General features: G+C 39.6%; 2 protein-coding genes across 2 annotated transcripts in view; both read right to left on the reverse strand.

Annotated features, from left to right (window-relative positions):
* LOC127949471 (zinc finger protein 501) overlaps positions 1–27,241 on the reverse strand; it is a 167,043-nt gene that overhangs the window by 96,723 nt on the left and 43,079 nt on the right. Inside the window, exon 2 of the mRNA XM_052546807.1 lies at positions 14,814–16,962. The gene's annotated coding sequence lies outside the window, so the exon portion shown is untranslated. The remainder of the gene's footprint in view (positions 1–14,813; positions 16,963–27,241) is intronic.
* The window catches only part of LOC127948394 (zinc finger protein 91-like), an 87,993-nt gene that overhangs the window by 7,833 nt on the left and 52,919 nt on the right, over positions 1–27,241 (reverse strand). The window contains exons 4-8 of the mRNA XM_052544830.1: positions 17,273–18,200; positions 13,096–13,135; positions 8,519–8,686; positions 8,030–8,402; positions 6,185–7,193 (exon numbers count right to left, since the gene is read on the reverse strand). Of these exons, the coding sequence (XP_052400790.1) occupies positions 6,185–7,193; positions 8,030–8,402; positions 8,519–8,686; positions 13,096–13,135; positions 17,273–18,200 (2,518 nt within the window). The remainder of the gene's footprint in view (positions 1–6,184; positions 7,194–8,029; positions 8,403–8,518; positions 8,687–13,095; positions 13,136–17,272; positions 18,201–27,241) is intronic.

Below are 27,241 nucleotides of genomic sequence, written 5' to 3' on the forward strand. Positions count from 1 at the left end.
TTTTTGCTGTTATTTCTGTACTTTCTGTAGCTCATTGCCCCATTATAGTATAGGTAAATATATTATTGCATTTCTATGTCTGAATCATTACTATGAATGGGAGAAAGTGCAACGTGAAATAAAAGTATTTTTAAAAATCTGTAAAAGTACAGAATTATAAGAGCAACTGCAAACATTTGGACAGTTCATGTTAGATTTTCTTTCTGCTTTAAGTGAGGCAAGAAATGTCAAAAAATTAGCATGTCATAATTCATATACTGCATCTGAAAAAAATTATTACTTTTCATTTGCTTAAAAAAAGTTTCACACATGTTGTCATTATTGCATGATCTACCAGAGTTGCTTTACTGCCCTTCACAAATCCTCTCCCATGGCTACATATGGGGCAGTAAAATGTCCATCATATGCATGCTTTAGTCTTGTGGCTTGAAATTTATGGATGCTTTTTAGGCAATTCCAGCTTATAGTGATATGATATCATTGCAGAATCAGAATGTTGATGAGTTGGTAAATTGTTTCAATCCTTTATATTCAGAAATTGTAAACATAATTGCCCCTTATAAAACCAAAAATCTGAAATCAAATAATCAACCATGGTTCAATAGTGACATAAAAGTTAAGAAAAAAATGTATAAGAGCAGAAAGACAATGGAAGAATGACAAATTACAAATATCAAATCAAATCTTACAGAGTAACTTGTCTGACTTCCAAGAAGCAGTTTGCTTGGAAAGGGCAAAATACTGCTCAAACATAATCTCAAAATATTCCCAGTGTCCTAAAATACTGTTTTCTACATTAAATTAAGTATTAAACCCTTTTAGACTGGCTGACCCAGAACCTTGCCTAGACTTATGTGAGAAGTTCTGTAACTTCTTTATAAACAAAGTTACTCAAATTAAGGCACATATCTCTAGTAATTTAACTCAGAATTATCAATATGCAAATGTTTGCCCCTCTGCTTTTTCTAATTTCCAGACTATTTCACACTCTATGCTGATGAAGATTATCTCTAACATGAATCCAACCACTTGCTCTTTTGATGCCATTCCCACAAAGTTAATAAAGGATGTTCTGTTGTCTGTGTTGCCAAGTCTACTTTCTATTATCGATAGCCTTCTACATCATTAGAAGAATGGCATCTACGCTAATATTTGTCTGTTTCTCTCTTGTTCCGAGGTCACCGTGGCCACCAGATCCAGTCTGTGTCCAGATCAGAGGGTCACTGCAGTCACCCGGATCCAGTACGTATCCAGACCAGATGGTGGATCAGCACCTAGAAAGGACCTCTACATCCCTGAAAGACAGCGGAGACCAGGACAACTAGAGCCCAGATACAGATCCCCTGTAAAGACCTTGTCTCAGAGGAGCACCAGGACAAGACCACAGGAAACAGATGATTCTTCTGCACAATCTGACTTTGCTGCAGTCTGGAATTGAACTACTGGTTTCGTCTGGTCAGAGGAGAACTGGCCCCCCAACTGAGCCTGGTTTCTCCCAAGGTTTTTTTCTCCATTCTGTCACCGATTGAGTTTAGGTTCCTTGCCGCTGTCGCCTCTGGCTTGCTTAGTTGGGGTCACTTCATCTACAGCGATATCATTGACTTGATTGCAAATAAATACACAGACACTATTTAACTGAACAGAGATGACATCACTGAATTCAGTGATGAACTGCCTTAACTATCATTTTGCATTATTGAGACACTGTTTTCCAAATGAATGTTGTTCAGTGCTTTGATGCAATGTATTTTGTTTAAAGCACTATATAAAAAATAAAGGTGATCAATATCTCCTTACAAACGGGTACTGTACCTTTCTACCTTAAACAGGCTGTGGTCCATCCTTTACTCAAAAAAGCTATATCGATCTTTCTGGTTTTAATAACTATAGGCCCATTTCAAAACTTCCACTTTTGCACAAAGTTCTGCAAAAGTGTGTACTAAATAAAATTTCCCCCTATTTAATCTCTAACAATATTCTGGATCCCTTTCAGTCTGGCTTCAGAGCTAAACACAGTACTGAATCTGCACTTCTGAGGGTAGTAAATGACCTCTTACTATCTGTAGAATCTGGTAACTGTACTATTCTTCTATTATTGGACTTAAGTGTGGCTTTTGATATTGTGGATCATCATATCTTGTTAAAATGATTGGACCTTGAAGTAGGCATTCGTGTTGGTGCACTAGATTGGTTTGCATCATATCTCGCAAACAGGAATTTTTGGGTGGAAATTGGAGAATTTTCATCAAGCTCAGTTACCGTCACCTGTGGGGTGCCCCAGGGCTCAATTCTGGGTCCAATCTTATTTTACTTATACTTACTCCCTCTTCGTTTATTTTTTGTGTCCCATAAAGTTTCATATCACATTTATGCCGATGACACTCTATTTTCCATTAAAATCAGGTACTGATTCAGTTTCCTCTCTGCTAGCTTGTTTAGAGGACATTAAGGCTTGGATTGACAATAATTTCCTTCAATTAAATCAGAAGACTGATTATATGTTGTTTGGCCCTTCACACCTTTTAAATAATATAAGTTCTACCCTATGCCCCCTTCAAGATAGCATTCATGATAAAGTAAATCTGGGAGTTACTCTTGATCCTGAATTAAAATTTGATAAAAAAAAAAAAAATCAACTCTGTAGTTACAGCCAGTTTTCTGCAGCGTAGGGGACTTCGCAAGCTGAAAAATATTCTAAGCTTTAATGATTTGGAGACTGTTATTCATGCGTTAATTTCAACCAGGCTGGACTACTGTAACACTCTATATGCTGGAATAAATCAGTCCTCACTCTCGTGATTACAACTGGTACAGAATGCTGTGGCTCGTTTTTTAACAGGGACAAAAAAAGAGAAACACTTCATGTTCATGGCATGGCATGATTTTAAGGTTTTAGTATTTATATTTAAATCACTTCATGGTCTTATGCCTTCATATATTTCAGACCTTCTCCACTCATATTGTCCAGTGAGAATGCTCAGATCTTCCACTCAGATGATATTAAATGGTCCTAAGCTCTGGAATTCCCGACCTTTGTCTATTAGACTTTCCCCTACACTTACATTAAAATCTTCTCTTAAAACTTACTGTTTTTCTCAGGCATATGTGTAATTAGATATTAACTATTAAATTAATATATATATTTTTTTGTCTTAAATATTGCTTTAAATTCCATGATGTTTCTCATTACTTTTGTTTTGGTTTCTTTTCATATTTTATTATTCTTTAAATTGTATTGTACAAGGATGTTTTGTTTGGTATGGTGTGCAGCACTTTGGTCAGAATGTATGCTGTTTTAAAGGGCTATATAAATAAACTTGACTTGACTTACACACACCCTAGTAACACCATGGCAGATGTAGCACATCTAAATTTCATTCACTATACTTTTACTAACGGTCAGCTAGTTAAGATTCAAATGTACTACCTGCTCAGACAGTATGTGATTTCAGATGCACAATTATCTTTAGATTCCTTGAGACTTAGCAAATATGAATAGTAAAACTTCCCTTAAAATGGACTTTGGCTCTCTAATGCAAATTAAAGTAAATGACTGTAATTTCTAGCCAAGATGTGGCAGCATTAAAATACTGTTAAAAGAAGCTGTGTTTTTGTGTTCACATTAGGTCAATAATCCAAACACACATACACTTTAATTCTATCTGACGTTACAGTGAAGTTAAAGTAGATGCCACAAAATGATTTTTCACTTCTATCCAATAAATATCTTACCTTACATGGCAGCATACATGCTATGTAAGAACAGTAATTAAATGGATAATTAATAAACCATGGCTCTTTGAATCCCTCCCAGCAATGAAAATAAAAATAGAATGCACAGGTGATGTACTCTCTCAATCTTTATGCCATTTCATCACATAAAATAGGATTAACAGCCTTATGTACAGTGGGGCAAAAAAGTATTTAGTCAGCCAACAATTGTGCAATAGGTACACTTCAACTATGAGAGACAAAATGAAAAAAATAAAGAATCCAGAAAAATCACATTGTAGGATTTTTAATGAATTTATTTGCAAATATGGTGGAAAATAAGTATTTGGTGACCTACAAACAAGGAAGATTTCTGGCTCTCATGCCACCAGGGACTCAAATCCTGCAGTGCTAGATCTGTCCCCCTGCTTAAGCCAGTATTTGATAAGTGGGGCGGGCCGAGAGCCGTGGGAACGGAGCGAGGCCCATGGAGTGATTTGGTAAAGAGTGACACCTGCGACACTCACCAGTCTCGAGTCCCACAGAGGAGATCGGAAGGATACAAAAGAGGAACGCTGACAGTGAAGGACGAGAGAGGACCAGGCCTGGGCTTTATTTTGTGTTTTTTTTTTTCATCCGCGAGTGGCTGTCGCGATGTTTTGTGTTGATTTTGGTAATTAAAGTTTCATTTGATTGTCTGCCGGTTCCCGCCTCCTTCTTCCCACGATTGTGAAGTTTTTGTATATCATTACACTGGTGCCAAAACCCAGGAGGAAGGAGGGACGCACTCCTGAAGATCCCTTGCCTCTGGGGTGAACCCGTGGTGCCATCGAGCAAGTCGAGGGAGAGTGCCGCCGTCGATGCTCGAGGTGGTGGGCTGTAGTGAGTTGCTGGGGACAGACGAACTCACTGCCGGCTACGATGTGGAAGGGCGGCTGCCATCCATGAGGGAGCGGAGGAGTCGGCGCCGTTCACCAGGGGGCCGGAGCCTGCTGCTGTCCACCACGATTGGGAGGAGCAGGGAACGGGTCACTCCTGCCGGGTGCCCAAAACCGGAGGAGCCGTTGCTGTCCTCTCTCCCCTCATCCTTCCATCTCCTTTTCTCTCGGCTCGTCTGTTCTTCCCCCAGGTTCCCGCAGGTCACCGCGAGTGGTGGAGAAGGGGTGGAGCACGGGGCCAAGGGTAGTGGGAGCAGAGCAAGCCGGTGGAGTGATTTGGAAATTAGACGCTCACCGATCTCGCATCCCACAGAGGAGATTGGAAAGATACAAAAGAGGAGCGACGACCAGGCCTGGGCTTTATTTTGTGTTTTGGTTTTTGCTTTGGGGCTGTTTTTCTGCAAAGTGATCAGGAGGACTGATCAGTGTAAACGAAAGAATGAATGAACCATATTTCATGAGATTTTGATATAAATTATATCTGTAAAATTCTAAAGCTCAAAGTTCAATCCCAAGCGAGATCCTACAAAAAACGACCCGTTTGGACTACATCCCTCTAGTTCCTGCAGTAATGACGTCACTAAAACAGTTTTTTGACTAACCTCTGCCCACATGAATACACTAACAGGGGGGCGTGGTCTTGTTGCGCTCCGACGGAGAAGAAGGAAGAGCTGCGTTTGTGTTTGTTGCCGTGTCGTCGAAACCCAGTTATTTTCATCTCGGAGTCCAATCATCTTTGTTTGGGCTTCACAGGGACGCTTTACTAGGAGATTAATGGTTACAATTTATGTTTAACTCGGTTCCCGAAAATTATAATCCAGATGTAAAACTGTGCAGCACATTTTGCTGAGGACAGCTTCCTCAATCTCAATCACATCTCGTCAGTAAAGGCGTTCTGTGTTTATAAGTACATCTCCAGCACATGCTCCTGCACACTTGCTTCTCAAAACTTGTCCAAAACTAGTCCAATCGCGTTTCCAGGAGGGCAGCATGCGCTCAGATGCTGTCGAATCACAACACAGGAACCGCTGGCCCAATCAGAACTCGTTACGTATTTCTGAAGGAGGGACTTTATATTAAAAGGAAGTCATCAGCCTGTTTTTATGACAGTGAAAACAGCGGTATACAGATAGGTGAATTGTGTGAAAAATACTGTTTTTTTTACATGCGAAATATGAACACGTGTTATATTGCACACTGTAAACACAATTAAAGCTTAATAAAAAACTAAAAATGGGACCTTTAAGTGGGAGAACTTGCACAATTGGCGGCTGACTAAATACTTTTTTACCCCACTGTAATCAAGGTACTTATGTGTTTTTTTTTGTTTGTTTTTTTGATGATGATTTTTAATAGTTCTGTCTTGTTTAACAGAAAATCATTGCTCTACTCAGTCAAACATGACATTATATACAGCACTTGGATCAATCCACCGCATTAAAAAGTTCACTGCCACCTACTGGCAATAAGAACTCAATGAACACTTTCATGACGAGCCAAACAAGTTTATCCCCAGATTGACTGATGAAAGTCACTCTGATGATTCTGGAGCAGTTTGTTCTTTAGTGTGTTTGTTCTGGTGGGTCTGAAAACTACCTAAATAAGCGAATCTCTCGCCGCAGATGGAGCAGGAGTAAGGTTTCTCTCCTGTATGAACTCGCTGATGGACCTTAAGGACGTCTGATCGAGCAAATGTCTTTTCACACTGTGAGCATTTGAACGGTCTTTCTCCAGTATGAGTCCTCTTGTGGTTTCGAAATGTATTATGTTTACTGAAATTCTTCCCACAGACGCTGCAGTGATATGGTTTTTCTCCGGTGTGGACTCGCTTATGAAATGTAAAAGAACGTGGATCAGAAAAGCTCTTCCCGCAGTGGGCACACAGATATGGTTTCTCTCCGGTGTGAATCCTCTCATGACTCTTCATATTAGAACTTTGACTGAATCGTTTGTCGCAGTGTTTGCACTGATACGGTTTCTCATCTGAATGGATTCTCAAGTGTGACTTTAGAGTGAATGAGTTTGTGAAGGCTTTCCCACATTCACTGCACTGATACGGTCTCTCATTAGTGTGGAAACGTATATGTTTCTTCAGATGAGATCCGTAATTGAATCTTCTCTCGCAGTGAGGACACTTGTATGGTCTTTCTCCCGTGTGGATTCGCTTATGAACAACAAGACTTCCTTTGGTGCTGAAATACTTGTCACATTCACTGCAGTGGAACGACTTTTCACTGTGAGTCTTTAAGTGAACTTTTAGACTAGAATGAATGAAAAAAACCTTCCCGCACTGTTCACAGTGAAACTCCTTCTTCCCACTGTGCTCTTTTGAATGAATTCTCCTCTCTTCTGCGGTAGGAAAGCTGATTTTGCATCTCCTACATCTAAAGCTTTTCTGTTCTGTGTGTGTTCTCTCGTGTCTCTTTAAATGGCCCTCTGAACTCAGTGTTTTTCCACAGGTGCTGCAGGAGAAACTCTTGACCGTCAGCTGCTCTTTAGATGTTAAGTCTGTCTCTCCATCAGAAGATGAACAGCCTTTATCATCTGAAATAAACAAAATTAGACTGGTTATAATAAATTCTGGGTTTTAAAACATATGAAGTATTTGTGTGAAAATCTGCAAGTTAATTAAATAAACCCATGCACAGACACATTGAAAAATGAATTTGGAAATGCAACATCAGCCAACCATTTCATCATATTTTACAACGTCATTTTACAGTATAATACTGCATCCACAATGTTTTTCTTTTATTTAAATATATATATATATATATATATATATATATATATATATATATATATATATATATATATATATAAAAATTTGTAAGAATCTGTTTATATAAGTTCAGGGGTGAACAATTAATAAAGCTAATTTAAATAAAGTTTTAGTACAGTTATCCAAACGCAGTTAAAAAATCCAAAAGTTCAACCAATTCCATCATATTTATAATTTTACAGTATAATAGCATTATAGCAATCGCAATGCATTTCTTCCATGATTTTATAATTTACGCATTTTATGCATTTAGCATACGGTTTTATCCAAAGCAACTTACAGTGCATTCAGGCTAACAGTTTTTACCTAACATGATAATTGATAATAATTAACAAATGTAATAATAATAGTAATTCGATTTTTGGTCAAATCATGCAGACTTACAAACAGGCACAGCAAATCTGTCTCTCTTAAAAAAAACACATTATAGATCTCAATAGAGGAAAAAATAATAAAAACCATTTGCCATTATGTTCACAAATATAACATTTTTATTGATCAGGTCATCAGAGACCATCAGTTAATATGAACCTGATCCTGCAGAGTCTCTGCTGTCAAGTGTAATGAAAAACGGAAGGTCATAAAAGGAGAAACAAACCTGGAGGAATGAAATCATCATCATCATCATCATCATCCCCATTATTCTCATCCTCCTCCTCCTCCTCTTCCTCATCAGTGTGTTGTTGTTGTTTCTCTGCGGTGGTTTCTTCTCCTCTGCTCTCGATCAGGTTCCTGCAGTCCACCAGTTTGACGGAGCACATCTTCAGCGGCGTCTGCAGCATCTGCTGTTCTCCAGCGTTACAGTCAGAGGTTTGATCAGTGGATTCATGATCCTGAGCGTCAGTATAACAGAGTAAAGTGAGGCTGAGCTCTGAGTCCTGTGTGTCTCTGGATCTCTGATCTCTGACGCTCCAGACTGAATCCTGAGCTTCTGTCCCATCAGTCTCACGCACCCAAACCTGCTCCACATCCTGACAAACACAATCAGTAATATATCTAGTGAGAGTATGATTAACAATAAGACATCGATTCACACAACAATCAGTCCATATTAGCAGCTAAAGATGAAATGAAGATCTGTTCAAACCTCTCTGTTCAGTTTGTCTCCTCTTTCTCTCAGCTTTGCCTCCAGTGAAGCCACCTCTTTCTTCAGCTGACAGATTTCTGTGATGAAATCCTCAATATCCAGCATGGACAGATCAGTTCCTACTGATTTACAGCAGAGCACATCCACCTGCGCTTTCATGCTCAACATCTGTACACAAACACATCGTGATTATTACAAGATGCATTTATAATGAACTAAACCAAAACAAAAGATCTGAGCAGAACTACACAGAACTGAATAGCCAATAGAAAGTTAACTTCTGGAGAATATTCAGAAACATTAATGTCAAATATAAATGTATTTGTTTAGAATCATTTGTTTAGTTTCATTTCCAAGAAGGAATATCTCTATATTTCATTAATATCTATCAATCACTTCAATTAAGCTGCATTTAATAAACGAAATGCTATTACTTATTAAATATGATTGAGATTCAATCGACTCTCAAATCATGATGTGGTAACATTTTTGATACATAAGTGTTGGAATAAAAGGCACATGATTTTCAAGTTTTTTTTCATTCTACCAAAATAGAGATATGTTTAACTATTTGGAATAAATATTGGTCAAGCTCAGGAACTCAAAAAATTATAATTATGGGTAGATTGTTCAGACACTGGCCATGAAAATATTCCACTCTATTAGGGACATATGGATAGTTATCACAACATGTTAATCGTGTAAATGTTAAACAATAATGAGCTTTTCTTGGATAATATACGTCCCTTATGCCATCTCATTTTATTTTCAAAATAAAAAATTATTGAATTGATGAATTAAATGCGTCTAAAATATTAAGAGCGGGTACTTTTTTGTGCCCATTTTTGCCAGTAGGGTAGTAAATAATACAAAAAATGTACTCAAAAACATATACATGCTATTAGACCTCACAAAATAAGACAAAAGTATGCCAAACATTTAACGTTGCTGTCAAATGATTTAAAATGACTTGTCTAATAGGGTGGAGTGGGTGGAGCATAACAGGATGGAATGGATCGAGCATAACGAGGTGGAAATGAGTTGCACAACAGGGTGGAATGGAGAGAGCATAACAGGGTGGAATGGAGAGAGCATAACAGGTTGGAATGGAGAGAGCATAACAGGGTGGAATTGAGTTGCACAACAGGGTGGAATGGATGGAGCGTAACAGGGTGGAATGGATGGAGCGTAAAAGGGTGCAATTGAGTTTCCCAATGGTTTCCCATTTGTAATGTGTGGAACTGCACCTATATAACATTGTTCAAAACAAAACCAAAAAGATCCATATTTCCTTTGGGGGAGGGACACAAAAAATAGCTGTTTCCTGATCACAATCATTGTGGCAAAATTATTCTCTATTTAGATGGCTAGAGAAATAATTACAAATGATAGGACAGGCATAAATTATTTAAAAATGTGACAAAAAATAAAGATGTTATATTTCATTGTGATGAACTAGATTAACAAACAAACACAACAACGTTCACAAGAAGGAACAATAATGGACAAGTGATGTCATTTTTGTGGTTTTTATTATGATGATAATTCTGATGGAAAATAAATGGATGCTGCTTTAAATGTATTAAATAGTATACATACACCTGGGAGCTTAAGAGTCCTGCACAGTATCTTATATATATACATATATTTACATTTATTCATTTAGCAGACGCTTTTATCCAAAGTGACTTACAAATGAGGACAGTGGAAGCAATCAAAAACAACAAAAAGAGCAATGATATATACACTCACCTAAAGGATTATTAGGAACACCATACTAATACTGTGTTTGACACCCTTTCGCCTTCAGAACTGCCTTAATTCTATGTGGCATTGATTCAACAAGGTGTTGAAAGCATTCTTTAGAGATGTTGGCCCATATTGATAGGATAGCATTTTGCAGTTGATGGAGATTTGTGGGATGCACATCCAGGGCATGAAGCTCCCATTCCACCGCATCCAAAAGATGCTCTATTGGGTTGAGATGTGGTGACTGTGGGGGCCATTTTAGTACAGTGAACTTATTGTCATGTTCAAGAAACCAATTTGAAATGATTCAAGCTTTGTGACATGGTGCATTATCCTGCTGGAAGTAGCCATCAGAGGATGGGTACATGGTGGTAATAAAGGCATGGACATGGTCAGAAACAATGCTCAGGTAGGCCATGGCATTTAAACGATGCCCAATTGGCACTAAAGTGTGCCAAGAAAACACCCCCCACACCATTACACCAACACCACCAGACTGCACAGTGGTAACAAGGCATGATGGATCCATGTTCTCATTCGTTTTACGCCAAATTCTGACTCTACAATCTGAATGTCTCAACAGAAATCGAGACTCATCAGACCAGGCAGCATATTTCCAGTCTTTAACTGTCCAATTTTGGTGAGCTTGTGCAAATTTTAGCCTCTTTTTCCTATTTGTCGTGGAGATGAATGGTACCCGGTGGGGTCTTCTGCTGTTGTAGGCCATCCGCCTTAAGGTTGTGCGTGTTGTGGCTTCACACAAGCTTTGCTGCATACCTCGGTTGTAACTAGTGGTTGTTTCAGTCAAAGTTGCTCTTCTATCAGCTTGAATCAGTCGGCCCATTCTCCTCTGACCTCTAGCATCAACAAGGCATTTTCGCCCACAGGACTACCGCATACTGGATGTTTTTCCATTTTCACAACATTCTTTGTGAACCCTAGAAATGGTATATATATATATATATATATATATATATATATATATATATATATATATATATATATATATATATATATGTGTATATATATAAAGATAAATGAAAAAATAGAATACAAAATGATTAGAATGGTAGTTAGTTTTTTTTAAAGAATAGAATTAGAATAGTGAGTGTTAAAGTTAGAGGGTCAAATAAAGATGGAAGAGTTGTGGTTTTAAGCCGATTCTGGAAGAAGGACTGAGAAGGACTGAGCTGCTCGAATTGAGTTGGGGAGGTCATTCCACCAGGAGGTAATTTAAAAGTCCGTAAAAGTGACTTTGTGCTTCTTTGGGATGGCACAATCAAGCGACATTCACTTGCAGAACGTAAGCTTCTAGAGGGCACATAAGTCTGAAGTAATGAATTTAGGTAAAGGAGTGCAGAACCAGTGATGGTTTTGTAGGCAAACATCAATGCCTTGAATTTTATACGAGCAGCTATTGGTAGCCAGTGCAAATTGATAAACATAGGAGTGAGGTGTATTCTTTTCTTGAGGTGTAATCTTGCTGCCACGTTCTGGATTAATTGTAAAGGTTTGATAGAATTGGCTGGAAGACCTGCCAAGAGAGCATTGCAATAGTCCAGCCTTGACAGAACAAGAGCTTGAACAAGGAGTTGTGCAGCATGTTCCGAAAGAAAGGGCCTGATCTTCTTGATGTTGAATTAAGCAAATCTGCAGGACCGGACAGTTTTAGCAATGTGGTCTGAGAAAGTCAGCTGATCATCAATCATAACTCCAAGGCTTCTGGCTGTTTTTGAAGGAGTTATGGTTGATGTGCCTAACTTGATGTTGAAATTGTGATGAAACGATGGGTTTGCTGAAATCACAAGCAGTTCTGTCTTGGCAAGGTTGAGATGAAGGTGATGGTCCATCATCCAGCAAGAAATGTCTGTTAGACAAGCTGAGATGCGAATAGCTACCTTCGGATCATCAGGATGGAATGAGAGGTAGAGTTGAGTGTCATCAGCATAGCAGTGGTATGAAAAGCAATGTTTCTGAATGACAGAACCTAATGATGCCATGTAGACAGAGAAGAGAAGTGGCCCAAGAACTGAGCCCTGAGGCACCCCAGTAGTTAGATATTGTGACTTGGACACCTCACCTCTCCAAGATACTTTGAAGGACCTATCTGATAGGTAAGACTCAAACCAGTGAAGTGTGGTTCCTGAAATGCCCTTTACCAGTAGACTTGATAGGAGGATCTGGTGGTTAACCATGTCAAAAGCAACGGACAGATCAAGCAGGTTAAGTACTGAACAAATGGATTACGCTCTTGCCTGTCTTATGCTGTGTTCACACCAAACGCGAATAGAGCATCTGGCGTAAATGATTTCAGTGTTAAGTCAATGCAAATGGTGCGAATTGAGCGTTTGCCCGCCTGAGTTGAAAAATTTGAACTTTTGCGTCAATTTGCGCCGCGTTAACCAATCAGGAGCCTGCTAGGAGTCACTCATTCAACAAGGAGGAATGACTGATGTTGTCAGTGAGCAGTTAACCGCAGCTATATGACAAAGGTTTATTTTTCTATAGAGACAGGAATAAAAAGGGCCTATATATATATATATATATATATATATATATATATATATATATATATATATATATATATATATATATATATATATATATATATAAAACATATTAATAGATTAATTGACATCAGAGCCAGCGGAAAATGTCAGAAGGTCTAACCGAGGTGAGGCTGCTCTCGGCAGATACATGAGCTCCGAGCACCCACTGATCGCATGGAGCTTATCTCCGAAATCAGCTAAACACATTTTTTAAATAGACACTGTCTTTATAAATAAACCACATATTTGAGTTTAAAACAACTACATTCAACTACATACAGGGGGTAATTTACATGGAGGATCCTGGGAAGGAGCACTCCTATTACAGACAAAATATCTCTTAACTCTTAGGATCTGTATCATCTTTTAATCTACTTTTGAAGATTGAGACCATTGTACCAGTTGCACTGAGACATTTCAATTGATACTAGACATGAGCGTTAGTTCACTTGCATTGACATTTTCATGTAATCATTTTAAGCAGACTGAGAAGGAAGAATGGATGAAGGGATTTAAAATGAAACAAATGGCCAGAAGGGAAAGAGGTCTCCTGCTCCTCCACTCTGTGGGGTGTCTTGAAGATGCCCGTGTATGTTTGTATTGACTGTTTCTCAGGAGATCAAAGTATCTCAGGTTCTTTCATCCTTACACTGGCACTAAATATTAGTAAGAAAACTAGGAGAACTGAATATAATAATTTTCATATATGATAAATGACTTGCGTCTCAGAGTGAGCATGCGAAAAACAACATATGTAATTGCTGTCGGAGGCGGATGCATGCTGCTGTTTGGGAACGCAATCATGTAAGACATCATACAGAAATACTCTGATGACAGACTTTGCTCGGGCATTTCAGAACTATGATAACAACATTTCAGGGGCTGTGGAACAAGATCATGCAGTCCGCTGCTGGTCAAGTTATCCCACCTCATCGCAAATTCAGTTATTTTTTTATATGCGCTTAGAGGAGTTTATTCGCCAAATGCATTTCCAATGCACATTAAAAGAGGGTGTTAGAAACATATTCCTGCACTTGAAAAAATGCGCTTTGCAGGAACTGAACATTTTAAGCTAAATTAGCCATAGCTCTGAGTGATCAACATTTAGCTAGCTAACCTTCTACTGATTGACAGAACTTTTTTAACTATGTCAGATTTGTTTTTACTTTTTTTTTTTTTTTGATAGGACAAACATTCTTCACAATATAGCCTAACAGGGTGGAATTTAAGGGTGGGACAACCAGGATAACATTTCAAAAACTAAAAAACAAAGTTTACCTCAGTTTGTACGGTTGAATTCCAGTGGGAAAAATAAATGAAAATGGTCTTAATTGAAATTGCAGTTGGTTTTGGAAGGCAAGAAAGTATATACTAACAAAGTGGAAAATGACTTTAGGGACATGGTAATTGAAGAAAACTATAAAAATAAAACAAGCTATAACTTCACATGATTTATATGTATGATTAGAGGCAGTTTAGCCTAGTCTATAACATACTTTCGACATTTTTATAATTTCATTTCTTGTGGAAGTTGATTACTTTGCACTGATGACAAAATTTAATGGATACATCAATAAAAGATGCGTACAATGCAAACTAGTATTTATAATGTATATTATCTCGGTTAAAGTGATGAAGACATAAACATCCAATTTAATCAATTTCTTATAAACATTTGACTCGTTTTAGAGAAAATATGAATAAATCATTCCAACCCAAATGTCACTATATACACCAACAGTGACCCACTTATAAAGTTATATGCGTGGACACTGTTACTTTAGGCTAATCAGGAATTTACCATTGTTTTGCTGTAATTAAAACCATGGTAAATTTGTGCTTAGCCTAATGTGGTTTTATTACAAATACCCAAGTTAAACTATGGTTACTTTAGTAAAACCTATGGCTTAATTCAAACCAGATCTGGATAACAAACTCTTCATTCAAGCTCATTAGCGAGCTAAAGGTAACAAAACATAAAGAGTTAAAACACGTACCGAGTCTGTAGCCTCCAACAGTCTTTTCTTCTTCAGTGGTTTTACCAGTGGATTTACTGGACTAAGATGGTCACAGCGCCTCCTACAGTTCGAGAAGTGCTAATCTCGCTGAGTCAGAACGAGGTGTTAGTAGATATTCTGTCTGCACCTGCTTTCTCACTTAAATAAAGACTGCACATTTAATTTCAGTGTACAGCGTCATGCTTGCAAAGCCCAAAATTCACAATTACGTTTTTGAAATTTATAAACTAATGTGGTTAATGGTGTATAAATAAACACTTCATTCAAGTCATGTTGCTTAATGACAATCAAATGTGACAAACGGGACACTAAAATGAACATATGGACACTTCAGAGTCTTTCTATAGGTATGTCAATGCATTTTTTGCCTATTCTTTTGAATTCCGACATACTCGTCAAGTTATTCATGTGGTATATAATAAAGAAGCATGAAATTTCATATTTGAAAGAAAGTAGGCAAAAAGTACCTGGATTAACATCCATTTCCAGCAAGATTCTGAATTGTGCATTCGATAGACACTTACTGTTCCATGAGACCGGAGCAGATTTATGAATGGCTTTTAAGTAACACGACCGACTCTAGTAGGTCATGTGACTGTAACACCATACTCAGATATAGTACTTGCATCCTAATTCAAATTAAAATGTACTTCCTACTCACTGTATGCAATTTCAGTACAGTTAGCCTAGGATGTCTGAAATACAGGTGCATCTAAAAAAAAAATGAATATCATGGAAATGTTGTTCATTTTTTTGTTATGTAATTAAAAAAAAGCAAACTTTCTTATATTCTAGATTCATTGCACACAAACTATGTGTTTATGTCAGCAGTGTCAGCAGATGGAAGCATAAAGTGCTACAAAATCTCCTGGTAGATGGCTGCATTGACTTTGGACTGATAAAACACAATGGAGCAACACCAGCAGATGTCACAGCTACCCAAATCATCACTGACTTCTGAAACTTCATACTGGACTTTGGATTCTGTGCATCTCCAGTCTTCCTCCAGACCTTGATTTCCAAATGAAATGCTAAAGTTACTTTAATCTGAAAAGAGGACTGTTCTGTTTTTCTGGTTCAGGAGTGGCTTGATTCTAGGAATGTGACAGCTGTAGCCCTTTTCCTGAAGACATCTGAGTGTGGTGGCTCTTTATGCGCTGACTCCGGCTTCAGTCCACTCCAAGTGAAGCTCTCCCAAGTTTTTGAATTGAATCACTCTCAGTGCAGTTCTGGAGATGTTCCTCATGTGTTCACGTCTTTATTTAGAGAGAGGAAAGACAATGAAATCAGCGCGAGCGTTATGCGAGCTTCCGTGTTTAATGAATGAAGACGCGCTTCTGCTCCATTCGTTGACACAGACACGCAGAACATGCAGGATTCATATTTAAATAGACTTTTCCGGGTTAATATTTGCAGATATTAGTCCATTTCGCGATTTGATGTAAGTGCATGACCGACTTTTGATTAATTCATTTAAAATTTGACCAATTCCGTGACATTCCGCGTTAAACTGTAAATTCCATTTTTATGACTGGATTCCGCGATTCCGTCCGCGTTTCATTGGGCCCTACAGTAGACATCTGCCTGCCGTTCGCCCTACGCCTTAAAACTGAAGTATCTCCATATAATGGAGCCAGTTGTCTTTTTTTTTTTTTTGACTAGTTCTCTACACGCGAGGTGAGAGGGGACAAAAGCAAGGAGGCGGGGGGCGAGTGAGCGGGGGCGAGCACAGCACAGGGAAGGCAAACAAGCAAAGTGGCGGAATCAGAATATAAACAATATATCGATATATACGATATGTCAAAATCCATATCGTGTTTAAAAAATATCTCGATATATTTTAAATATCGAGATAGAAATGGATAGTTTATAAACCATGGCTCGTTCTTGATGAAAAGAAACCAGTCCAGCAATGAAAAAGCAGAGTGATTTGCTAGTGAAAGTGAAGTGACATTCAGCCAAGTATGGTGACCCTCAGAATTTGTGCTCTGCATTTAACCCATCCAAAGTGTGCGCGCATGCACAGGCATCATTTATGCTGCGGTGCCCGGGAGCAGTTTGGGGTTCGGTGCCTTGCTCAAGAGCACCTCAGATGTGGTATTGCCGTCCCAAGACTCGAACCCACAACCTTAGGATTAGGAGTCCAACTCTCTATTCACTAGGCCAATGACTTTCCATCATGCATTTCACCACATAAAACATGGCTTATGAAACCTAGGCAATCATATTATTGTAGTATGTTATTTGGATGATTTTTAATAGTTCTGTCTGGTTTAAAATTATTGCTCTACTCAGTCAAACATGACATTATATACAGCACTTGGATCAATCCACCGCATTAAAAAGTTAACTGCCACCTACTGGCAATAAGAACTCAATGAACACTTTTAGGACGAGCCAAACAAGATTTCTTTCCCAGATTGACTGATGAAAGTCACTCTGATGATTCTGGAGCAGTTTGTTCTTTAGTGTGTTTGTTCTGGTGGGTCTGAAAACTACCTAAATAAGCGAATCTCTCGCCGCAGATGGAGCAGGAGTAAGGTTTCTCTCCTGTATGAACTCGCTGATGGACCTTAAGGACGTCTGATCGAGCAAACGTCTTTTCACACTGTGAGCATTTGAACGGTCTTTCTCCAGTATGAGTCCTCTTGTGGTTTCTAAATGTACTATGTTTACTGAAACTCTTCCCACAGATGCTGCAGTGATATGGTTTTTCTCCAGTGTGGCCTCGCTTATGAAATATAAAATGAGATGGATTTGAAAAACTCTTCCCGCAGTAGGAGCACAGATATGGTTTCTCTCCGGTGTGTGTCCTCTCATGACAATTCAGATTAGCAATCTGACGGAATCGTCTGTCGCAGTGTTTGCACTGATACGGTTTCTCATTAGAATGGATTCTCTGGTGTGACTTTAGAGAGCTTGAGTTTGTAAAGGTTTTCCCACATTCACTGCACTGATACGGTCTCTCATTAGTGTGGAAACGTATATGTTTCTTCAGATGAGATCCGTAATTGAATCTTCTCCCGCAGTGAGGACACTTGTATGGTCTTTCTCCCGTGTGGATTCGCTTATGAACAACAAGATTTGCTTTGGTGCTGAAATCTTTCCCGCACTGTTCACAGTGAAACTCCTCCTTTCCGCTGTGCTCTTTTGAATGAATTCTCCTCTCTTCTGCGGTAGGAAAGCTGATGTTGCATCTCCTACATCTAAAGCTTTTCTGTTCTGTGTGTGTTCTCTCGTGTCTCTTTAAATGGCCCTCTGAACTCAGTGTTTTTCCACAGGTGCTGCAGGAGAAACTCTTGACCGTCAGCTGCTCTTTAGATGTTAAGTCTGTCTCTCCATCAGAAGATGAACAGCCTTTATCATCTGAAATAAACAATGATTATAATAAATTCTGGGTTTTAAAACATATGAAGTATTTGTGTGAAAATCTGCAAGTTTATTAAATAAACCCATGCATAGACACATTGAAAAATGAATTTGGAAATGCAACATCCGCCAACCATTTCATCATATTTTACAATGTCATTTTACAATATAATACTGCATCCACAATGTTTTTCTTTTATTAGTATATATATCATAAAAAAGTAAATTAAATTAGATTTCTGGTCAAATTAGGCTGCCATACAAACAGACACAGAAAATATGTCTCTTAAAAAACACATTCTAGATCTCAAGAGAGGAAAAATATAATCCCAAATACCTCAGAAAATCTTTACTCAAACCTGATCAGATCACCAGAGACCATCAGCCAATATGAACCTGATCCTGAAGAGTCTGCTGACATTCAAGTGTTAGAGAAAACGAACCTGGAGGGATGAAATCTTCATCTTCTTCATCACCACTGTCGTCATCATCATCATCATCATCCTCATCATTATTCTCCTCCTCCTCTTCCTCATCATTGTGTTGTTGTTTCTCTGCGGTGGTTTCTTCTCCTCTGCTCTCGATCAGGTTCCTGCAGTCCACCAGTTTGACGGAGCACATCTTCAGCGGCGTCTGCAGCATCTGCTGTTCTCCAGCGTTACAGTCAGAGGTTTGATCAGTGGATTCATGATCCTGAGCGTCAGTATAACAGAGTAAAGTGAGGCTGAGCTCTGAGTCCTGTGTGTCTCTGGATCTCTGATCTCTGACGCTCCAGACTGAATCCTGAGCTTCTGTCCCATCAGTCTCACGCACCCAAACCTGCTCCACATCCTGACAAACACAATCAGTAATATATCTAGTGAGAGTATGATTAACAATAAGACATTGATTGACATAACAACCATATTAGCAGCTAAAGATGAAATGAAGATCTGTTCAAACCTCTCTGTTCAGTTTGTCTCCTCTTTCTCTCAGCTTTGCCTCCAGTGAAGCCACCTCTTTCTTCAGCTGACAGATTTCTGTGATGAAATCCTCAATATCCAGCATGGACAGATCAGTTCCTACTGATTTACAGCAGACCACATCCACCTGTGCTTTCATGATCAACATCTGAACAAAAACACATAACGATTATTACAAGACGCATTTATAATGGACTAAATCAAACTACAAATCTGAGCAGAACTACACAGATATGAATAAATAAAATTAACTTCTGGAGAATATTCAGAAAAATTATTGTCAGATATAAATGTATCCATTTAGACACATTTGTTTAGTTTCACTGTAGAATACGAATGCCAGCTATACAATATTTTATGAAAATGTAGCACATCATTTTTACTGCATTTAATGAACTAGGCTATACATTGTTGCTTAAATATGACTATATGTGAGATTGAATCGATTTTAGGCATCCTTCAAAAGTGTCCAGCATACAAATGTCACAATTATACAGTTAATGTAAGTAAAACAATGGCGCATCTGTGCTTAGCCTAATGTGGTTTTATTACAAATATCTCATTTATAAAACTATGCTTACTTTATAAAAACATATAGGTTAATGTTCCTAAACCAGATTTGGATAACGAACGCTTTATTTAAGCTCTTTAGCGCACTAAAAACAGCGAATCACCAAGAACATAGTTAAAACGTACCATGCCACCAACCGTCTTTCTTTCTGCAGCGCTTTTACCGTTGAGCTAAGATCGTCACAGCGCCTCCTACAGTACAGTGAGAGAAGTTCTTCATTCATGTTTAACAGCGGTTAGCATCCAACTTCAATGGTGTATTACCGCCACCCTCTGCACTGGAGTATGAACCGGAGCTAGACAAAGATAACTATATCTATAAAGAAGACACTTTTATTCTCCAATTTCTTCTACCCACTATAGAGCCAACCCAATACCCATCAGTTCAATACAGATAAACATTTAGACAGTCTCTTATGTACTTCGATTCCCATCTCTGGAACTCCAAACGCAACTCGTTTGTCCAGATTGAGGATCCTTAGACCCATCTGTTTAAATATCCAGATACCCTTTATACTACTTTTTCGGATAATTACAAAACACTTCTTATAAGTGACTATTTAATATCTTCAGATCCACAATAGGTTGAGAGTGTCTGTGTAGTCAGCAGTTCTTAATTGCGGGTTAGCAATTTTTAATTTGAAAAAATAAATAAATAAATAAACATTTAATTTCAGTATACATCATCAGCATGCATAGCCCAAAATATACGATTACATTTTTGAAACATAAACTGTGTGTTTATTAGTTGTTCTACAGTAAAATAAAAATGTAGTTAATTCTATTTATTATGGCAAATGTGATGTTATCAAACTGCAATGAAATTCAATAGCGAGTGACCACACAAACAGAAATATTTTTGGGGAAAACAATGTTTTTGCTGTTATTTCTGTACTTATTTGCCAAGCTCATTGCACCATTATAGTATAGGTAAATATATTATTGCATTTCTATGTCTGAATCAGTACTATGAATGGGAGAAAGTGCAACGTGAAATAAAAATATTAAAAAAATATCTATAAAAGTACAAAATTATAATAGCAACTGCTAACAGTTGGAGAGTTCATGTCGGGCAGTTTTTGAGATCAAAAAATGACAAAAAAGGAGCATGTACTAATTCATATACTGCATCTGAAAAGATTATTACTTTGCATTTTCTTAAAAAAAGTTTTACACATGTTGTCATTATTGCATGATCTACCAGAGTTGCTTTACTGCCTTTCACAAATCCTCTCCTGTGGCTTCATATGGGGCAGTAAAATGTCCATCATATGTATGCTTTAGTCCTGTTAGATTGATTTCAGTAAAAGTTTAGATTACAGCAGCCCCATCATTCAAGTATCTTTCACTGGCGATAAGTGTGCAGATAAGTCGATGACAACTGTTAAAGTGAATGTAATACACTGCTGTCTAGATGCCAACATGACTATGCTCGGCCACATCAAAGAATCTGATGAATGCTCAAGTAATTCTTTTGAAGAATATATATATTGAAAGACTGGAATGTTTTTCCATGCAAATGAAATTTAGGGTGATGCAAAGAAATGTTCCATGCTGCTCAGTGTGTGTGGTGCTAAAACATATTCCACATTACGTTCACAGTTTGATGAGGAGCTGAATAAATTGGTGGCTCAAATAATTTTGAAGCAGCTTCCATTGGATGACAAAGCAGCCACTAAATGACTATTAACACTCTGTAGCCGCATTGGGTTGTACATAATAATTAACTCAAATGATATATAGGGAATTTGAATAATTAATCAGGAATATGATTAATATATATCTCATATGACAGTTACACTAAATGTTATTGATTATGAAAAATAGCTCAATTGCATTTATCAATAACTCATTACAGGGCACTGTAATTTATTCATTAATATGTCAATATTCCATTCTTCATATCAATTATTGTGATATCTCTTACTGTAAATTACTGCAAATCCAACAGTGGTTTGTCCAGCAAACGGCCGTAAGATTAACTTATCAATTTTCAATAAAGTTATCACTTCTTATAATTCAAGGAAAAATATTCTCTGACCATGAAAACATTATCCTATCATTATGATAAATTTAGTTACTCAAAATAAAGCTTGTAGCTAAGATCAGACACTTCATTGACTCGTAATGTGAATATATGGGTTTTTAATAATTGAACTAATAATACATCAAACTACAAATCACACAGAGTAAATACGCGCACGACACTACAGACAGTAAGACTTTGTACAAGACATAACGGAATCCAAATGAGGGAGAGAGGGAGAGAATGAATGCGAGAGGAGGGAGGTGAGAGAGAGAGAGAGCGTGGTCTCAGAATGAGCTCAGTTATGCAAACTCACAGACAGAACCCTTGGACGCCAACAACGACTCAAATCATTGACAAACTTTAAGCAGCATTTAAATCTCCATAGAGAAAGATACTTGCATGGTCCAGCATGCGTGAGCGTGGTCTTTCTGTGATGCTTTGTGCGCTGGTCTTTTGAAACCAGCGTGGGTGTGCTGGAGCAGCGTGGTCTTTTGTCTTTGCGCGGTATTTGAAAGGTTCAACAAACAGTGTTCCAGAATTCGTCTTCATTGTGTTGAGAGGCGAATAGTTGAATAAACTTAGTAAAGAAAAGAAACAAAACAACGAAAACGAAAGCTTCCGAAGGAGCCATGAGAATGGCTGAGAATGAGAATGGCTCCCGGCTGAGAGGGATGGCGATATTCGAGTGGCCCGAGGCCGCTCAGAGGAACGAGCGGAAGCGACAAGGGTCGAAGCAGGTTAGCAGAGGGAGTAAGAGAAGGCGGACCTTCTTGGGTCGGCTCTTATGGCTTGAAATGGTTCACGCCTCTGTTCGCGTGAACAACCAATGAACGTCCGCGATCTGAAGCGGGAAAAAGTTCCTTTGTCTCTGTGGAAACACCCACCCTAATAATTTAGGGCTTGTCAGATCTCAGCAGTGATATTCTAGCAAGTTCGTAATTCAAGATTAATACATTTTTACACACCTTTTATACAGGTGGATAGTTGGATCACAACATGAAAATTCCAAAAACACCAAACAGTACATATATAACTGATAGAAACAAAAAGTTACATTCAAATGCAGAATTACACACATTTAACGTTTGATTAGCACACAATAAAAACTGCAGATTCTCCAATTTATATGGGGAATCTCTAATGCACCAAAAGCAATACTTAATACATTGAGACCACATTGAAAAAGTAATAGTTTAGGATACATTGAGAAAAAGGTACCGGTGAACGGGCTCTTTCCTGTCCTGTTGCCCAGTGGGGTCATAACGTTTTATGAGCTGGTCAGGGTTAGGATTACAACCCATGGTTCTTTTTGAGAACATTCATGCTTAAAACATTTCCCATTTACAATTCAGCAACTTTAACCACTTACACAGGAATAACCATTTTATGCAATACACAACATCGGATCCCTGTACAGCTGTATTCGGTTACAGTGCTGGGGTAGTGTGCCCTGTCATCGGTGAACAGGAGTCTCAGTGGTTCTCTCGGTGGCAGCTGTCCTCTCTTTGGCTGACAGCACAGCACGGCAAACCACAGCAGCATCCTGGTACAGATAATAGGGAGAGAGAGAGAGAAAGGGGAGAAAGAAACAAGCGAGGACTGTCTTTGGTTGGACAGGGCAGTCTCTTTGCTTCGTGGGCGGCGACTGGGTTTAGCTCACCCTGGCCCCTGTTTTGCCACATCTTGCTGCTGGCATGACGCTTGCTTCAGTGTTTTGTCAGTGGCTCTGGTGCTGCGTGGTGCAGCACATGCTGCGTCATGGAAATATATTGGCATTATCCCCCTTTTGCTCTGTGGCATTAAAAGCCTTGGCATTGTGATGTCAGACGGTGCACAACCCACAATATTGTTCTGTGCACGCAGCATGTTTTGTGTATCATGCAGTGGTCTGGGGCGTTGGTTGTAAGTGACTGTAGACTGGTTGCCAGGGTGGATGGAGGGGTCTGAGAGGTGGTAAAGCAAAGTAATTATGGAGGTTTCTGAAGCCCGCATGTCCGCTATGTTGGTCTGTGTAGACAACGGAGCCAGCTTAAGCGTTTCTGAGGTAGACAGTTTAGCTAGTAAAGTTCTCATGCTGTGTGTAATCACTTCAACCTTGAATGTGGGTGGGTGGGTGGGTTGGGAGTGACCACAGAATGTTGTTTAGTGCACCAGTTTTCAGTGTGATCTTTTAAGTCCTTGTCTCGACTTGGTAGCTTCGAGTGTCCTTTTACCTTCTTCCAGTACACAGTCACATTGTATGTTTTTGTGATGTTATCACATTGCTGGAACAGGTGTTGGTGTTTGACATGCTTGTTGTTTGCAGTTTTGAAACCATTCTGTTTACAGCATGGAAGATGGCACACGACACTGAGTCTAGCATAGTTAGAGTCTGTACAGGCTTTGTTCAAACAGATGTTGAATTCAGCTGGTGAGTTGGCATAGTCGAACAGACACCTGTTGAAGGTGAACTGACGGTCACCAAGTGTTAATGTCAGTTTGGTATTGAGAGGTTTAGCAGCTTCATCAGTCTCACTGAAGTTCTGGTGGGAGACTGATGGTGTGTATACTGCGAGGTGTTGGTCATCTGTCAGATCCATTCTGCACACCTGGTCTTTGCTCACCGACATGACAGATGTGATGGCGACAAATTTGAAGGGTGCACAATATGTTGTTTGTACTCCCTTCGGGTATCAGTGCAGGTGGAATGGGCTCAATGACAGGTAGTACTAGTCCAAAGTCATTAAAGTCATGGCTCACTAGCCATCCCAGCCGGTAGGCCTTGGGAATGTTGATGTCCGTTGCCGTGCAGTTGTTGCACAGGATGTAGACTATACAAGATGACATTTCAGTGAGGGGTGTGGCTTCAAGTGTGAATCCGAGTTCCACACATTCAGGTGAGGATTGGGAGAAACCCAGCGTGTGGTTTAAGGTTTGACCACATTGCAGGTTGAGCCGAACAGCGACCCCTTTGGCGTAAGCTGGTACCACCGTACCCTGTTTGTTGACTAAGGTGCAGGGGCTTGAATTTGAACTTGAGCCACGGCTGGGTGCTGGGGTTCCCGTGACCTCTGTGACCTGGCAGTCTGGCTCTGGCAACCTGTGTGGCTGGAGGGAAAGAGGTTCTCGCACTTGAGCAAAGTCTTTTAGCTGTTTGAAGTTCAGAAAAGGGTCAAAGTGGTCTAGCAGGTCTTTGCCGATGAGAAATGTATGAGTGTTCATTGGTGAGACATACATGGGATGTACTAGACTTATCAGACCGATTGTGAGGTGAATGGAAACAACCGGTTCAAACCGGATGTCATTCTGGCTGTACGACTGTACATTCAGTTCATAAGTTTGAGGAGTAAGAGTTCGATCTTGTCTCTTAGCTTCAAATTGGAGTCTTTTGAAAAGGTGAGATGAGATCACCGTCAGGTTTAATCCTGTGTCGATCAGGTCTTCCATGCTGACTCCTTTTCGGCCCACCCCCTTTTTGACAAGGCTGCCCAGGAATGTTGGCATCAGGGCAGGTGTGACGATCGATGGGTGGTTAGGACCAGTCTTGTGTAGCTCGCTGCGAAGGCAGGTAGTCAAAACAGCATTTTCTGGTACCTTGTGTTTGTGGTACCTGGTGTGAGGACGTTTGCTGTCTACTTCAGGGTGTGCAGAATCGCTCTCTCTGGTGCACTGGACGAGCACCACCACGATTGTGTTGCCCTCTGCTGGCTTGGAACGGTATTGACTCTCTGTTAAAAGGTCTGGGACTGTGGTGTTGTAGGGCGCCCTCTAGAGTTAGCTCCAAGCAGTGCTCAGAGACAGAGATTTTGGGGTTTTTCACAGTCTTTTCACAAATAGTTTTTGCTTGGTGCAAGCTTTGTGGGCCAAGTTCCGTAACTCTTGTGTAGTCCTGTTACGTAGACACGCAGGAACTCTGAGATGAAATCTCCAACTGGCACGTAGGTTTCGAAGGAACAGAGTTTTTAAGTTGACATCCTGTTCCATACCGGGTTCGTTGCATGCTCCGAAGTAGGCTTTTCGTAGCTGACTACAGAAAGTCTGTGGGTTTTCAAGTCGGCTCTGTTTGAGGTCCATAGCAATAAGGAGCCCATGGTCTGAGTCTGGATCAGAGAATTCAACAATCAAAGTTTGTAGCATTTGCTGGTAGTACGCTTTGACAGTCTCTGTGTGACGATCCAGAAAACAATGCACATCACATGCGTGGCATTCGTTCTCTGGAAGGGTTCTCTCCCCTCCGTTGTTGACAGGTGTTCTTGTAAGCTGGCTGGTGATTTCTTGAGCTGTGAGATTACACCCCCTTTTTCAGCTCTGGGTTCTTGGTTGAAAGGGTTGGAGTGGCGGGCCGGGAGAAGCTTTGTGGTGTGCATTTCTCCGATCCAGCCACTCTGTAATCTGTGAGATTGTCTCAGTTCTGTGTGAACAGTGTCAAGTTCATCTTGGAGCTCGTCTCTCTGCAGAGTAAGCTTGTTGATTTTAGCTCGGGCCGCTTGCAAATGTGTTTTGCAGGCCCAGGTTTTAAAGTCTCTTTCTTTCAGTTCAGTCTCTGCTCTTTTTAGGAGAGCATCACCTTGCTGGAGTTTTTTGTTGAGTTCTTTTCTGGCTTCTCTCTCCAGTTGTTCTCTTTGATCTGTGTCGAGGCGAATATCTTGCAGGGAATTGTGAAGTCTTTCCACTTCTTTCTGTAGCTCTGGATCTGTGTCGTCCTCTTTCTCGCGCTGGTTCTGGGTCTCGAGGAGGAGCTGATCAAGACGACTCTGGGTTGGATCGTGTGCCATCAGTTCATCTAGCTCGGTGTCTAGTTGCTCTGGGTGCTGCAGGTTACTGGCGTCCTTGGGCAGGAAGGAGGTCGTCACTGCTTTCAACCATTTTGAGAGGTGGCCCCCGTGGACTGCTGGACTGGATGACTGGAACATCCTGACTTCACTGTTGGTGAGAGAAGTACAGCACACACACAAAAAGACCAATGCAAGTTCATTCTACGGTTAACGAGCTATATTCATACGGGCTGTGCCGTTTATGAGAATTTTGGGGCTTACTGATGCAAACAGTCAGACAGTTCAGTAGCCAATTAACTTGGGTCAACGAAGGACCTGAAATGGAGATTTGACAGGCAGTAGCCTAGCGGGTCGCGTGATGACACTGCTGGTTTTCGCTCTACTATTTAGCTTCCTTGGTGGCTCTCACAGGTTACTGTCTCTATGTGAAATGAAAGAAACAAATCACAACAGAACAGAGGATAGAAAAAGATCAAAGTGAAACGCAACACTTGAAATGAGATAAAAACAATAGAAACACAATGTGTTAGTGAGAATAAGGAGGCCTAAGCCTACTGCTAGGTTTTAAGATAGGGCCAACAGATGAGTGGGCTATCTGGGTAGGAAACCTAGAAATATGGTGTGGCTTTAAGAAGCAAAAGGGTCAAACACTTAAAATATATCCGGGGGAATATCTAATATTCTGTGGCTTATAATAAGTGGATGGGTTTTATCACATTTGGT

Source organism: Carassius gibelio, chromosome B1, assembly GCF_023724105.1.
Source record: "Carassius gibelio isolate Cgi1373 ecotype wild population from Czech Republic chromosome B1, carGib1.2-hapl.c, whole genome shotgun sequence".
NCBI classification, from domain to species: domain Eukaryota; kingdom Metazoa; phylum Chordata; class Actinopteri; order Cypriniformes; family Cyprinidae; genus Carassius; species Carassius gibelio.